This window comes from Apteryx rowi, unplaced genomic scaffold, assembly GCF_003343035.1.
Source record: "Apteryx rowi isolate R43461 unplaced genomic scaffold, aptRow1 scaffold_2, whole genome shotgun sequence".
NCBI classification, from domain to species: domain Eukaryota; kingdom Metazoa; phylum Chordata; class Aves; order Apterygiformes; family Apterygidae; genus Apteryx; species Apteryx rowi.
The window spans coordinates 113667-126218 of NW_020448307.1; the positions used below are offsets into that span (position 1 = coordinate 113667).

Sequence of the window (12552 nt, forward strand, 5' to 3'; positions counted from 1 at the left end):
TTAACTGACTGCTCACTCAGTGAAAAGAGCAAACTGTTATTCAAATAAAGGCCTTTTCAATTAAAAGTAGGTTGAGCAGTTACCCTGAATCTGCTAATCTGTCTGTATTCAGGAAGGATATAGAGCATCAGGAGGAAAAGGTCCATTGCATTTATATAGACAAATGGTTAATAAAAGGATAATGATGAACCATGAGCATCTTGCATGAGATGACCTATTGTAGTGTGGAAAAGATAAAGAAAGAAGCCAAACACCATTGCTCTGCATCATTTTCAGAACTGAAATACCATCTGAAATCTCCATCTAGAGACACATATTTTTCTTAGCTTTAAAAACTGCCATACTCCTTTCAGCTCAAACAGCTCCTACAATCAGTTTGGTGCTTGCATGAATGCCTGTAGTAAGATGGTGATGGGATCACAATAGCTTCAACTTAAATGTCTTATGTTGATATGAACCACATCTTAACTATACCTCTTCCACGGAAGAGCAGAGGTAAAGGCGGGGGGGGGGGGGCGGAGGACAGTATACAATGGATCTGACTCAGTGTGGTAAGAGAACGCATACAGTTGCAGGAACACAGTTAAACTGACACAGGCTCTCTTGCCTGGAAACAATCACTTGCTTTAAACCATGTGACCACAACATCTTAGCCTGTACTCAGTGATGAGGAAAAAAAAAAAAAAAGATTATTGGATTCACTTTCCTGTAGCAATGACCTATTTTCCCTTACAGCTTAAGTTCCCTCTACCAACAGAAAACAATCTGAACTATTGTTAAGGTTTCATCCTTCCAGACTAATGCAGAGATTAAAAAAAAAAAAAAAACAAACACCAAAAAACCCGAAACCCCCCCCCAAAGAACCCCACTGTTATCAGATAAACCATTTCACTGTCATCCTCATTCTACCTGTCCGAGTTTTTGGAGCAAGTATTCTCCAAAAATACCTAAATCCTTGATAAATTTCACAGCATCTAGCCTTCTCTAGAAGCAAGTGTTTTGGGTTTTTTTAACATTATTTTCTTCTAAACAGATTAAAGAGAAACAAAGTATTCATATTTGAGAATAAGCATCCACAAATAGCTACTATATCCTAGATTCCTGAATTCATATCCTATCTTAAAGACCTTTCAAATATACCTAAGGTTTTTTAGRAATTTCTTTGCTCACAAGCTTTTGTCTGTTTTAGGGTACACAACGTTTTTAAAGACATGGAATTTAAGTGAGTTTTTATAGGGATGCTGATTATCAATTAAGAGGTTATATAACTAATTTTTTTGGTCTCTTGGAAGGAAGAATATCTCCACAGCAGTAGCAAACCAAAACACAAAGTAAAAGTATCCTGTAACTTGGGGGGGGGGGGGGGGAGGGGGCACAGCAGGTAGGGAGAGAGGATGCATGGCAGCTGGCTAAATATTGCATATTTCGCATTAATTAGCATATTTAGCTTTTAACATTTGAGAATAAAATACTATTAAAAACTTAGATGAAAACCATTAGATGATGAGATTCTTCCCTGAATAAATTTAATAAATTCAAAATTACTTACTGTGGAAGCTGCAGAAAAGACTGGAGGAAAGGGGATTCCTGTGTCTAATGGGACCTGAGGAAGCTTTCCCGGCCCAGTGTGTAGCAGATCTCTGAGGCTGGAGCCTTCAGCCTTGTTGCTAGATGTCACTGGACCCAACAATAAGCTATTAAACAGCTTTGGGGTTAGTGGGGAAACCTTTGTACTGGAGTTGAAGGAATCCAATCCAAAGGGTGAATGGGACTCTTTATTAAGCACTGACCTCAGTGATCCTGCTTCTGCAAGAAAGATATTGAAGTAAGTTGAGAAAAGCATGTTCAAATGATAAGAGTTCTGTAAAATCATTTGTTCTTGTATTAAATACGATACTGATAGAATCTTGTGGTAAAGGTAAGTTATCACTGCAACAGTGAATGGGGCATCTCAAAGAGAATGACAAACGCATCATATACTTCAGACAGATTTTACCCTTGCTATGCTGTTAAGGTTTTTTTAAACAGTACAGCAGATTATCTGAATTGCAAAGTGTTTGACACACAAACAAGTGTTTGAAACAGACTCAGTCAACAAATATTTCCTTTACTTTCTGAATTAATATTTCAGTATGAAATATTTCAGATAGTTTACATGCAATCAAAAAATTACAGTGGCTATGCCCTGTAAAACTAGTGAAAGCCATGAACACTTACATTGGCATGTAAAATAGTTCCTGCCATRTACAATTTAGACAGGAATAAATCCTGTGTTAGCTGTGCTGCCTCTGACAACAGAGAAGTGTATTCTGTAAACAGCTGTTTCATACTGGGAATCACTTTCTCAATCTACTGAGTACTAAAGAAGTTCTAAGCTTTCATTTGATTCTCCAGGTAGACTCTAATCTCCAAATTCTGAGGAAATGCACTCTTCATATTTTCACACAGGACAGCTTTATTAACTTGCTTAGTTCATAAAGTGACAAATCTGCATCTCAAATGAATATTCAGTATTTTACATCAGGGTACTAGCTGCTTATTACTTAGAAAATAAATACAAGAATAGGCACTGAAATAAACTGGAAGTGATACGACACTGTTTTGATCTTCAATTGTATGTTACTTCATCTTTCTGGTTCTCCATATTTTTAGGCCTATTAAAGAAAACTGGTTTGAAGAGGCAAATGAAGAAAAGAGACCATGTGTTTTTCTGTTTAAGGCCAGACACTCTCACAAAATGTAGCAAACAAGCAGCAGAAGGCAGGTTTTCTGCTCACCTTTCGTCTCTTCTTTTGCTTTTTGTGTCGCTAAATCTGCAAGCCAGTGCAAGGCTGATGATGGGGCTGTTTCTGGACAGACTGGTCTGTTAGGCTTTGTTTCGCCAGTGTTACTGGCTGGTAATGTCTCTGTTTTTGCAGACTCTTCTATCCTACTATCAGTTGCTTCAGATTTTGGAACAGTATCCGTTTCCAGCTGCCCCACTCCTGCTGTCCCTACTCCAGTGGAAAAGGTGCTCTCGTTTCCAGAGACTGACGCACTAGGATTTATACTTGGAAGCTAAAACAAAAATATAAATACCTGTTAAATGCTGAATAAAGGGACGAGTTCAACTAGAGAACATCTTATTTATCCAGTGCTCTTCCCCCACCCCCTTAAATTCACAGGACAGTCCCTTTGTGCTCATGTAGCAGCCGAGTACAGAAACTTCAGATCTTTATACCTTAGACCGTCCACTGTAGGGTTAATTTTTACCATGCGYTGCTTTGTCATTTCTTAAGACAAGTACAGGCTTTTCAATTCCTTTGTATAGGAGTGTTTGTTTTGTTTTTGTTTTTTTAAAAGATAATTTGTGAGCAGTAATAGAATCCCTGTAGATTCAGCTTAACATATCAAAGTAACAGCACATGTGGCAAGCTACTATCATAGTACTTTTTGTTAAGCTATGGCATAGAGATGAATGGTTTTATACCCAAACTTCTACATAAGAGTTTTAGCCCAAATATCCACTGGCAAGTAACAGTTACAGCATATAGTTCTGAAAAATTCCCATTGCTAGTCAAAAGTGTCCCAGAAGATTTTTGCTAAGCCAAAATACTCAGCAATACATACTGAGAAAAATAAAGTCTGTGTTTCACAATAGATTAGTATAGAAGATCTAACATTTTATTAGCTCTTAAAAACATAAGGTCAAACAAGGAAATTTCAGCCCTAGATTACATACCTGTGATATTCCATTAGTGACAGCAGGTCTCAACACCGATTTGTTCTGCCGGTTAATACAAGGACAATTAGCTTTAATACCCCATTTGCCACGTGCTGCATGAACCATGTCTCCAATATTGTAAAGGGCTAGAAATAAAGATAAAAATCTTTAGTATCACATGTAAAGAAATCTAAAAACAAGGTCTTAATTATAAAGTACAGAGATCTCTTTTCTAATTATTACCGCAARGTACCTTTAAGATCAAGTCCTATAACAACGTACATTTATCCCTGAATGGTGCAAAACTGTGCAGTAGTTTTTAGGACCAACTGTGAGAACTCCCACCACTGACCATTTACTTTTCCCTCCTACAGGAAAATAAAAAGATCCTTCTTGAAAATTAACCAAATTTAATGAACACAATTAAAAACAGAGCACAAGCAGTCACTGCTAGTATCTGAAGGGCTGTTCGCTTTGAATCCACAGCTTGATCTCCTGTGGGCTACCCGCCCCTCAACCCTTCTGCTGTAGCAAAGGGAAGCCTCCTCTGCATCCTCTTCCACAGCCATGCTAGATAAAATAACAGCTAGAGCACCAACCATCGTATTATTTTTTTCACTTGCTTTCTCAAAATTGTGATGAAACTTAGAATTGTTCCCTTCAGGTTTCAAGCATTACCTGTGCCAGGAATGATCTGTGTTGGCATAAGATTCTCTGGTTCATGAGACTGCCCCTTCGCACATTTCAGCCAAGAGAACACTTCCTCATCACCAATCTCCTCTGTCTCTGGAATAAAGACAAAAAATTAAGTTTTGTATAAAGTCACTAAAGCTTTACAATTCAGAATAATGCTTCTACATCAATATTGTTTCTTCAGGTTCTTCACAGATCAGTTGAATCTACTCCTATTTTGGCAAGTTGAGAAATAAACTGTGACCATTACAACAGGATCTATAGCAATTTCCTTGCTGCTCCAGATTATAAACTCCTATAAGCATTTTGCCTTCATCACTAGTAGCTCCTTGTTTTCTACTGCCCAAAATCTTAGCTTCTAGCCCCTGTTTTTAAGATCATATTCTCATTCTCATACTGCTTTCCTAAGTTATAGGATAATTTTAGCCTAACTTGTCATCATCTTTCAAGCTTTTTCACAAAGAATATCTGCAGATCAGTTTAAGGAAGAAGCAACTAAACTCTCCTGCAATCGGCTCTACTTACAAAGAAAAAAGGAAAAAAAAAAAATCAACAAATGAATAGATTGAAAATCAATCTGACAGATTTAGAAGTCTTTAGATTTTTAAACCAAGCTGTGCCTACAACTATGAAACTGCATGAATTGCACGCTACACTCTTCCTGGAAAAGTAGAAGATGAGAAGGATCATATACAACTTTATTTCAGGTTCCTTTAGACAGGGTATCTTGCATAGGTTGTTTCTATAGCACAGTTCAGAAACGTCTTGAGGTGTAACTAACTGTATTTAAGTAACATCTTGGTTCTCAATTTAGGCCTATTCCAAGATTTCAGGCTTATTAATAAACCTTAATTATAATACTGATTTCAGGAAGACAGTATTGGCAAGCCAATATACATACATTTCACACTATGAAGTATTTATCTTTTCAGTACTGACCCTCCTCTGTATGCCAATGAGTAAGAACTTCCCATGTGCCCAAGACCTCTCATTTTGATCTATCACAGAAAAGGATGTTGTATTTATTTACTTGACGTGGAAAAAAAGGGGGTAAGAGACCATTATGCTAGAATCATGGAAATTTTTGTATCATGTTCTGTTAGTCATATATTCAGTCCTAAATGCTTTTTCCAAACATGCACAATGCCAGATGTAAGGAACCCTATTCTGCTTTCTTTCAACTACTTCCGTTGTACCCTGGTTAACCACATCTTTCTGTTATGGTCATTTCCTTGGTACATTTTAGCAGCAAGTTCATAGGCTGCATTACATAAAAATAGGTGAAGTTTGATCTATTTTTAAAAATTCATTGCTTTTATAATTTATTCAATATCCCCTGGCACCTTTATTATGAGTAGACAGCTGTACCCACGTTTACAAACACCTCGTATTTTGTACATCTGTTCCATGTAATAGTGTATCTGTCACTAATAGTCTTATATATATCAGGACTGACCACTGTCAGCACCTACACTACCAAARAATTCTTGAGACAGTCAGATAAGCACAAAAACACCAGTTCACAGTTGTAAACACAGTATGCCTCTTTTTGTTAGAAACTGAACTTTTGGGAATTTTCATGAATTATAAACCTGGGTGCATCAAGTGATCAAAAAAGAAAACTTCACAATCAGTAACTTCTTACAGAAAGCAGTTCTCTGCAGTCTCTGCTCATTAATCCATTTTGAGATAGTTCAGAATAGGTAAGGTATTACTTTTTTTTTTTTCTTATCCTCTTTGACTACAAGATGGAACTACACAGCAGTCTGTCACAGCACACACCCTATGCCTGCTGATGTTACAATTTTAATATACAGATTTTAACTACATAGATAAAATACAGTTATCTAAGGAACAGGAGAATGGAACAGCAACAGATAGGAGTGCTGACAAAATTCCAAACTACCAGCCTTCCATGCTAATACTCGCTAACTTTCCTACAAAAACTTCAGCAATTTCCCAGCAACTATCCCCACTGAAAGCTAGCCAGTTCAAAGATTACAGGGGGAAAACCCAGTACTCACCACTACGTGGACGATTCTTCCTCAGACGGTAACAGTCCAGACAGACCCCAAAGCCACACTTACGACAAACCCAATGAATATTGAAGAGTGTTGTCTCACATACATCACACATTTCCCTCACGCCACGTACTGCTCTCTTCCATGCCACTTTCTCTACAAATAGGAGGAACATTAGGAATTATTGCTTTGACATTTTGTCTTTCTCCCTTCTAATTTGGGAATAGCATAGTAACACCACTTAGGAAAAATTCATAGAAACATGGCTATCTGAAGGGGAAGTATAGAAACACACTTTTTACATCCAAAGACACATTCTTTGAGTTGCTAGTCTTGTGACACTACCAAAATCACCATTTCAAAGAGGGGGTGTAAAGTCAACTCTCAAAATGCACACACAACAAGGATATGGGATACCTAAGATAATTCCGTAGTAACCGAATTTTAAAGAGCACTTATGGAAACTACAATAAAATCATAAAACCTCTGCTAGTTTTATGTGAAGATATTATAAACTTACAGAACTATAAAGCATGAGTATATAGTTTTATTAATCAGAGCCCTGTTAATGCTATGAATTGCAAACTCTAACACATTGGGCGTGGAAGGGGAAGCCCTCTCCAACTGGCTGCCCTTGCACATTCCAGGAGTTAAAGGGGGAGGGGAAAAAAAAAAAAATCAGATAATCAGAGCTATCTGTGTGATAGGCTGAACTGGCTACCTTGAGAAAATTTGTTCCAAACCCACTTCCCTTGTAGTGGCAACACTGTCAACTAGTTGCTCAGCTGAGTCCTTGCAGGCTGAAAGCAGGCTCTGTTCCCTCCCTAGAAAATCCTGTGTTTTTGACGTGATGTCCCTGGAGCATAACAGGATAGGAATATATAAGAAAAACCGCTCATTAAAGCAAAGCTGGTCAGTGTGATAAGTGTTCTGGACTCATTTTTGTTTTCTTAGGAACATGGGTCAGCTAATTTCTGCATTTTGTTATGGAAAAATAAATTAATGATGTCTGGGAAATTTATCATTAGCTCCCTTAGTAGAAATGTTGCACTGACCCAAATGAAATATCCCAAATGCTGGTCCCACAATTACACATATCCTAATGATAAATATAGCCTTCTCTTTGGAAAAAAAGCAGCAGTATTGTAACAGGAACTACATTACTCTTTCAACTCTATTCCACTGTATCATACACACATTATACAGAGAAGACAGACAAAAAAAACACATCAAAACCCAGCTTACGATGTGGCTCCACCATCATCATTGCCTCCTTCTCTGACATAACAAGCTGGCAGAACTGGTCCCCAACATTGGCCAGGATGTATTTTGAAGTCTCCAGATCGATCCCCTCTGCAGGGGAGGAAGAAGGAATCCATAGACTCATGGCATCAGGGTCACTCTGCTGTGGGTTCAAGAATCCCTCTACTCGCAGGATACCTTTCCGGGTAAATATCAGCCTGCAAATACCAGAATGAAGTAATGAGCAAGCTGTTCAACAGCCTTTAACTAATAATGCCATATGTCAGGGTAAAAAAAAGTTTGAGCTATAGAGCTGTACTCTATAGCCAATACAATTAGTATATAAAGCCAAATAAAGCAGTGAATAAAGTTACACAAAGGCAATGGCAGCAAAAACTATGAGAATGAACACCCAGGTCCCAGGAAGCATTGGTGGGAAATTCTACAGACATGAAGTTGCTATAGTTTGGTAAATCATGTTTTTTATACTATTAATACGATAAGATGATAAAATTCAATTTATTTGGTCTGCTAAATGACACTGTTCATAAACTTGTGCACAGTTCATTCTCTGTTTTAACTCAGGAGAGGATCACTGCCCAGCTTCAGGGGACTAAATATTTCACTTCTCGCTACTGCTGCTGGCACTTGACAACTGTTCTAACAGTTCATGTTACAAGACATACAAAAATTTTTATCATACCTACTGTTCTTGCCACTGCTTTCCATGCAGATGACTCAACTGTTTTATCAGTAGTTGTTGACTTTCCTAGTCTTTGTGTGGTAAAAGGTGTAACAACATAGGTTACCAGACCCTGAATGTCTACTGCCACTATTAAAAGTAACTTCATTTTCCAACAGAAGCAATCTTGTCTTTAACCTCAATGCTAGATTATTATTTTTTTTAACAGCAAGCTCAGATGGGGAAGCAGTTACAATCTTTACTGGATGGATGGCACATACTAAAGATTCACTTCCCCCTTTATGTGCCAAAAAGTGAGCCAGTATCTTTTTTTCACATGATGCATTGCACTTATTAGAATAGGCAGATAAAGAAGATCAAGAGGAACGCGACTGGTCAAAGAACTTTATGGTGTATATGCACCACAGAGAGAAACAGAGATAGTGTTCTATTCCTAGAAATGAGTTCTAAGCTCAAATTTCAAAACCTACTCAAACATTAGCCTCATGCTAGCAATGTTTAGTTACTTGGTAACCGAATTAAAATTTTATCTCTGTTCTGAACTTCCTATGAAGAAGGGAGAGAACAGTTACTGAAGTACAAACTGCTACCTAGCAGTAAAATTCTACTCAATAAAGCACATTCAGTCTCCTAAGAGACCTGGAAGTTCCCTTAGCGTAACATAGCTGTACCTTCCAATAGCAGCTCTTCCGTCACCTCCCCCACCCAGCGAGGGAACTCTAGTCAGATGATGGAAAATGGAAGACACTCAAAAACTTCATTATTATACCAAAGCAAGTTAAATAAATAAAACATAATTACTTTGTGCTTGGACAAGGTCCAAGCTCTGCACATAGACTACATATGAAGGAAGGAAGGATTTGAGCACCTCCGGAAATGGAAGAAGCGACAGGCCACAGTTGAGTCATCCTGCTCTTGTTCCTTAAATTTGCGGTACCGCTCCAGACGGCACTCCCGGCACTTGTGCAGATGTGGGGCTACATTGATGCAAGAGCCATCCTGGAGGAAAGGTTCACCTGACTGCTTCAGCTTCCTCACCTTGCTCATATCTTTCAGCACAGACTGGCCCACTGTGTGGAACAAGATAGAAGAAGAAAGAACCCATTAGTTAATCGCAACAGCAAAAGGATACTAACCCCAAAAAACATTTTCAAAGATCTGTAAAAATATATTCCCATCAGAAAGATTAACGGCATGCTCATACCCCTGCCAGCCCATTAAGACTTCATTTGCACAAATGCTTTTACCAGTCTGCCACACACCATTGGAACAACGGTTATTTTAGAGAAAAAAGCTTTGTAAAATGAAGKGCCATCTTGTTAAATTAGGGCTATACAACAAAGTACTGAACAGCATTTATTTACAGAGAGACCAGTTTTTGTTTCTTCTCAATCTTCACACAGAAGTCTTCACACTGAACAACACCTACAGCCCACTCGCATCAAGTCAATGACTAGTAATTAGGTACTTTTAATTAAGACTTAGACAGCAGTAAAATTAACAAACCCACAAGAAAATTCTAATGTTTTCAAGTCCGTCACATACCAGCTTTGTCCTAATATACACACACACACACACACAAGCTGTGTATGTAGTTTGCCACATAGGAAGTATCATCCAAGTATCCCACCCCTCCTTGTTTCCAAGACACCTGCCATTGAAGCCATCACCTTTTAGGGGAGCTGTGCGAGGCCGGCCCTTTGGGGCTTGCTTCCCTTTCCCTTTTCCCAGCAGCAATTCAGCATTGCGTTCTGCATTGGGGCCTAGTTTTGCCATCAAGTGCTCTGGGATTCCCTTCATACAAGCTTTGGACTGGAGCTGCTCTTCAGAGTCACTCAAATCTGACAGGTCACTATTGGTACTAGAGTCTGAGTCCTGTTTAGATGTCAAGCTCCGCTCATCTAGAGAGAACCTTTTCACAGCTTCAAATGGGGCTTTGTTCTCCTGTGGAAACTCCGTATGTGAAGAGAAAAAGCCAGGTGGGTGCCTGCCAAACACATTAGAAAAAGTTTTCAGAAGAGGATTGTCCTGCTGCCCAGGACCAACAGATGGTTTTTCTTCTGTTGGGCTGGAGGAAAGCGTAGGCATCTCGATAGGCTGTGTCAGGCTGCTGGTCGGTGAGCTGGAACGGCCATTCCCTACAGTGGAAGGGCTCTGAACACCAGCAGCAATTGTTGAACCTGGAGTACTGGAGACCATCTTTGAGGAATCAGTCGTTATAAACAATGTTTTCTTCTTAGCTAGAGAAGAGTCTGCAGAGGTGAGTGATTCTGGCCAGCCAGAAGTGGCCTTAGGACCCACGGGTGTAGAGGGAGTAGAAACTCCTGTCTGAGATGAAGATGCAAAGCTGCTGAAAGGACTAAGTTCTGCTTTCTCAGCAAATGCCAGGAAAGGGTTTGAGGGTTCCTCTCTTGATAGCTTTGGGGGCTGTAAAAACAGGTTTTCATGATTATCTGGGGGGCGAGTATTCAATAAGCTTCGTGAAAAGGCTGGGGTGAGAGTGGGCATAGATTCCACAGGCAACTTCCGCTCCACAGAACTGCCAGACTGGGCTCCCGGTTTAGTGTCCGTTGAAAGAACAACTTTACCTTTACAGATCCCAGCACCCACACTCTCTGTACACTGCTTGAATGAGTCCCGACTAGAGGCATCTTCGGCCAAACTCTCTGAAATGACTGTGAAGTAGTTACTGGAAGGTAGATTTTGGGACATGCATTGAAAAAACAAGTTCTTGGACAGATCAGAATCTTTCTGAGCCTCTTGTCCAGTGCTACAACCAAAGGCAAATCCAGAAGGCTTGTTTTCTGGAGTCACCACTCCATTCGATTGGCTTCTTCCACTCCCAAAGACCAAGGACTGGGAAGCACTTGGGAGAGAGACTCCAAACCCAGAAGAAGCCAAAAGTGAGTTTCGGGAATTCTGAAACAAAATTAAAAAGCATTAGCCAATTAAAGGATTCTTGTTTGATTCAGCAATACTCTGGTTCATCTAATTACACAATAGCATTACTTATCCACCTGTAATGGAAACTCTTAGCAGAAATATTTACACTGAAGAAACTTTCTGTAAAGGTTCTCTTAGACTAATTTCTTCTACTTACAAGTTATCAAAACTAATAAGTTAACAATGTCTCTTACACATTGAAGACACACGGAGTAGATAAACACTTGATGCCTTATCGCATTTGAGAGCAAAAATGCGATACAAGACAAGATAGACTGTCTCATAAACATGCCAATGATTTAATAAAGTACTGATTGCTTTAATTCAAATCAACAAGAAAGAAGCCTTAATTCAAACTGCTTTTCAATAATCTCCTTTCTTTCCCCCTCCCCCAACATCATTCTGATTATCTTCTCTTACCTAACTAGCATACTTAGGACAATTAACTTAGTTTGTAAAGTTAATTAAACAAAGAAAAGGTCTTACAGCACTTAGCAAACAGACTGTTACTGATCACCACAAACCACATCTGCTGACAGGTAGACGCCTATGAAGAGGTGCCTTTGAGGGGATTACTCAGTAGATGTTAAGCACAAAGGCCTTAATTGTTATGCTCTTTAAATATGGAAGACTTTTCTTATTTTCAGGTTTCCACTAGATCCATCACTATAACATGGAATATTTATTTGCTCTCTTCTCAGCTTATGTTTACTCAGATTTCACAAGTCTCACAATCAGTCAATTCTGTTGCAACTCATTATATTCTGTGACTAACTCATCAGTTCTATTCCTCTTCTTTGAGCTCCCACTTAGAAGTCTTCTCATGAGCACTACTCAGTTAATATGCTTTTATTCCATGGCCACGTTAAGTAGAATCACTACCTCTGCTTATGCATGCACGCATGCGCACACACACACACACACACACACTCCTTACCGATCATTAGCTTCCCAGTAGATCTATTATATTGCAAACTGATGTTTACCATGTTTCTCATTATTGACTTACAGTTGTAATAACTTTAACAGTATATTAATGTCCTCCAGGATGGTTTTTCCATACATTAGAATTTGAAACTTTAAGCCAATAAGCCATTTCCAAAAACTGAACCCTTTTTACTTTTTGCAAATGCTGTCTCATACAAGTTTTTTGCCACTGTTTAATCTAGTATCTCCAACAGTTTTTAAATAGCAAATGAATGCAAGACAAGCTTATTACATTATCTCACGGATCAAAGCACACTGAC

At 38.8% G+C, this 12552-nt stretch overlaps 1 protein-coding gene across 6 annotated transcripts in view; it reads right to left on the reverse strand.

Moving 5' to 3' along the window:
- Window positions 1-12552, reverse strand: part of KDM3B (lysine demethylase 3B) — a 60403-nt gene that overhangs the window by 16197 nt on the left and 31654 nt on the right. For all 6 annotated transcript variants that reach the window (XM_026063449.1, XM_026063451.1, XM_026063448.1 and 3 more), the window contains 8 exons: window positions 10033-11281; window positions 9231-9432; window positions 7663-7877; window positions 6421-6573; window positions 4382-4489; window positions 3722-3849; window positions 2778-3057; window positions 1550-1806 (listed from right to left, as the gene is read on the reverse strand). In XM_026063449.1, coding sequence (XP_025919234.1) covers window positions 1550-1806; window positions 2778-3057; window positions 3722-3849; window positions 4382-4489; window positions 6421-6573; window positions 7663-7877; window positions 9231-9432; window positions 10033-11281 — 2592 coding nt within the window. The remainder of the gene's footprint in view (window positions 1-1549; window positions 1807-2777; window positions 3058-3721; window positions 3850-4381; window positions 4490-6420; window positions 6574-7662; window positions 7878-9230; window positions 9433-10032; window positions 11282-12552) is intronic.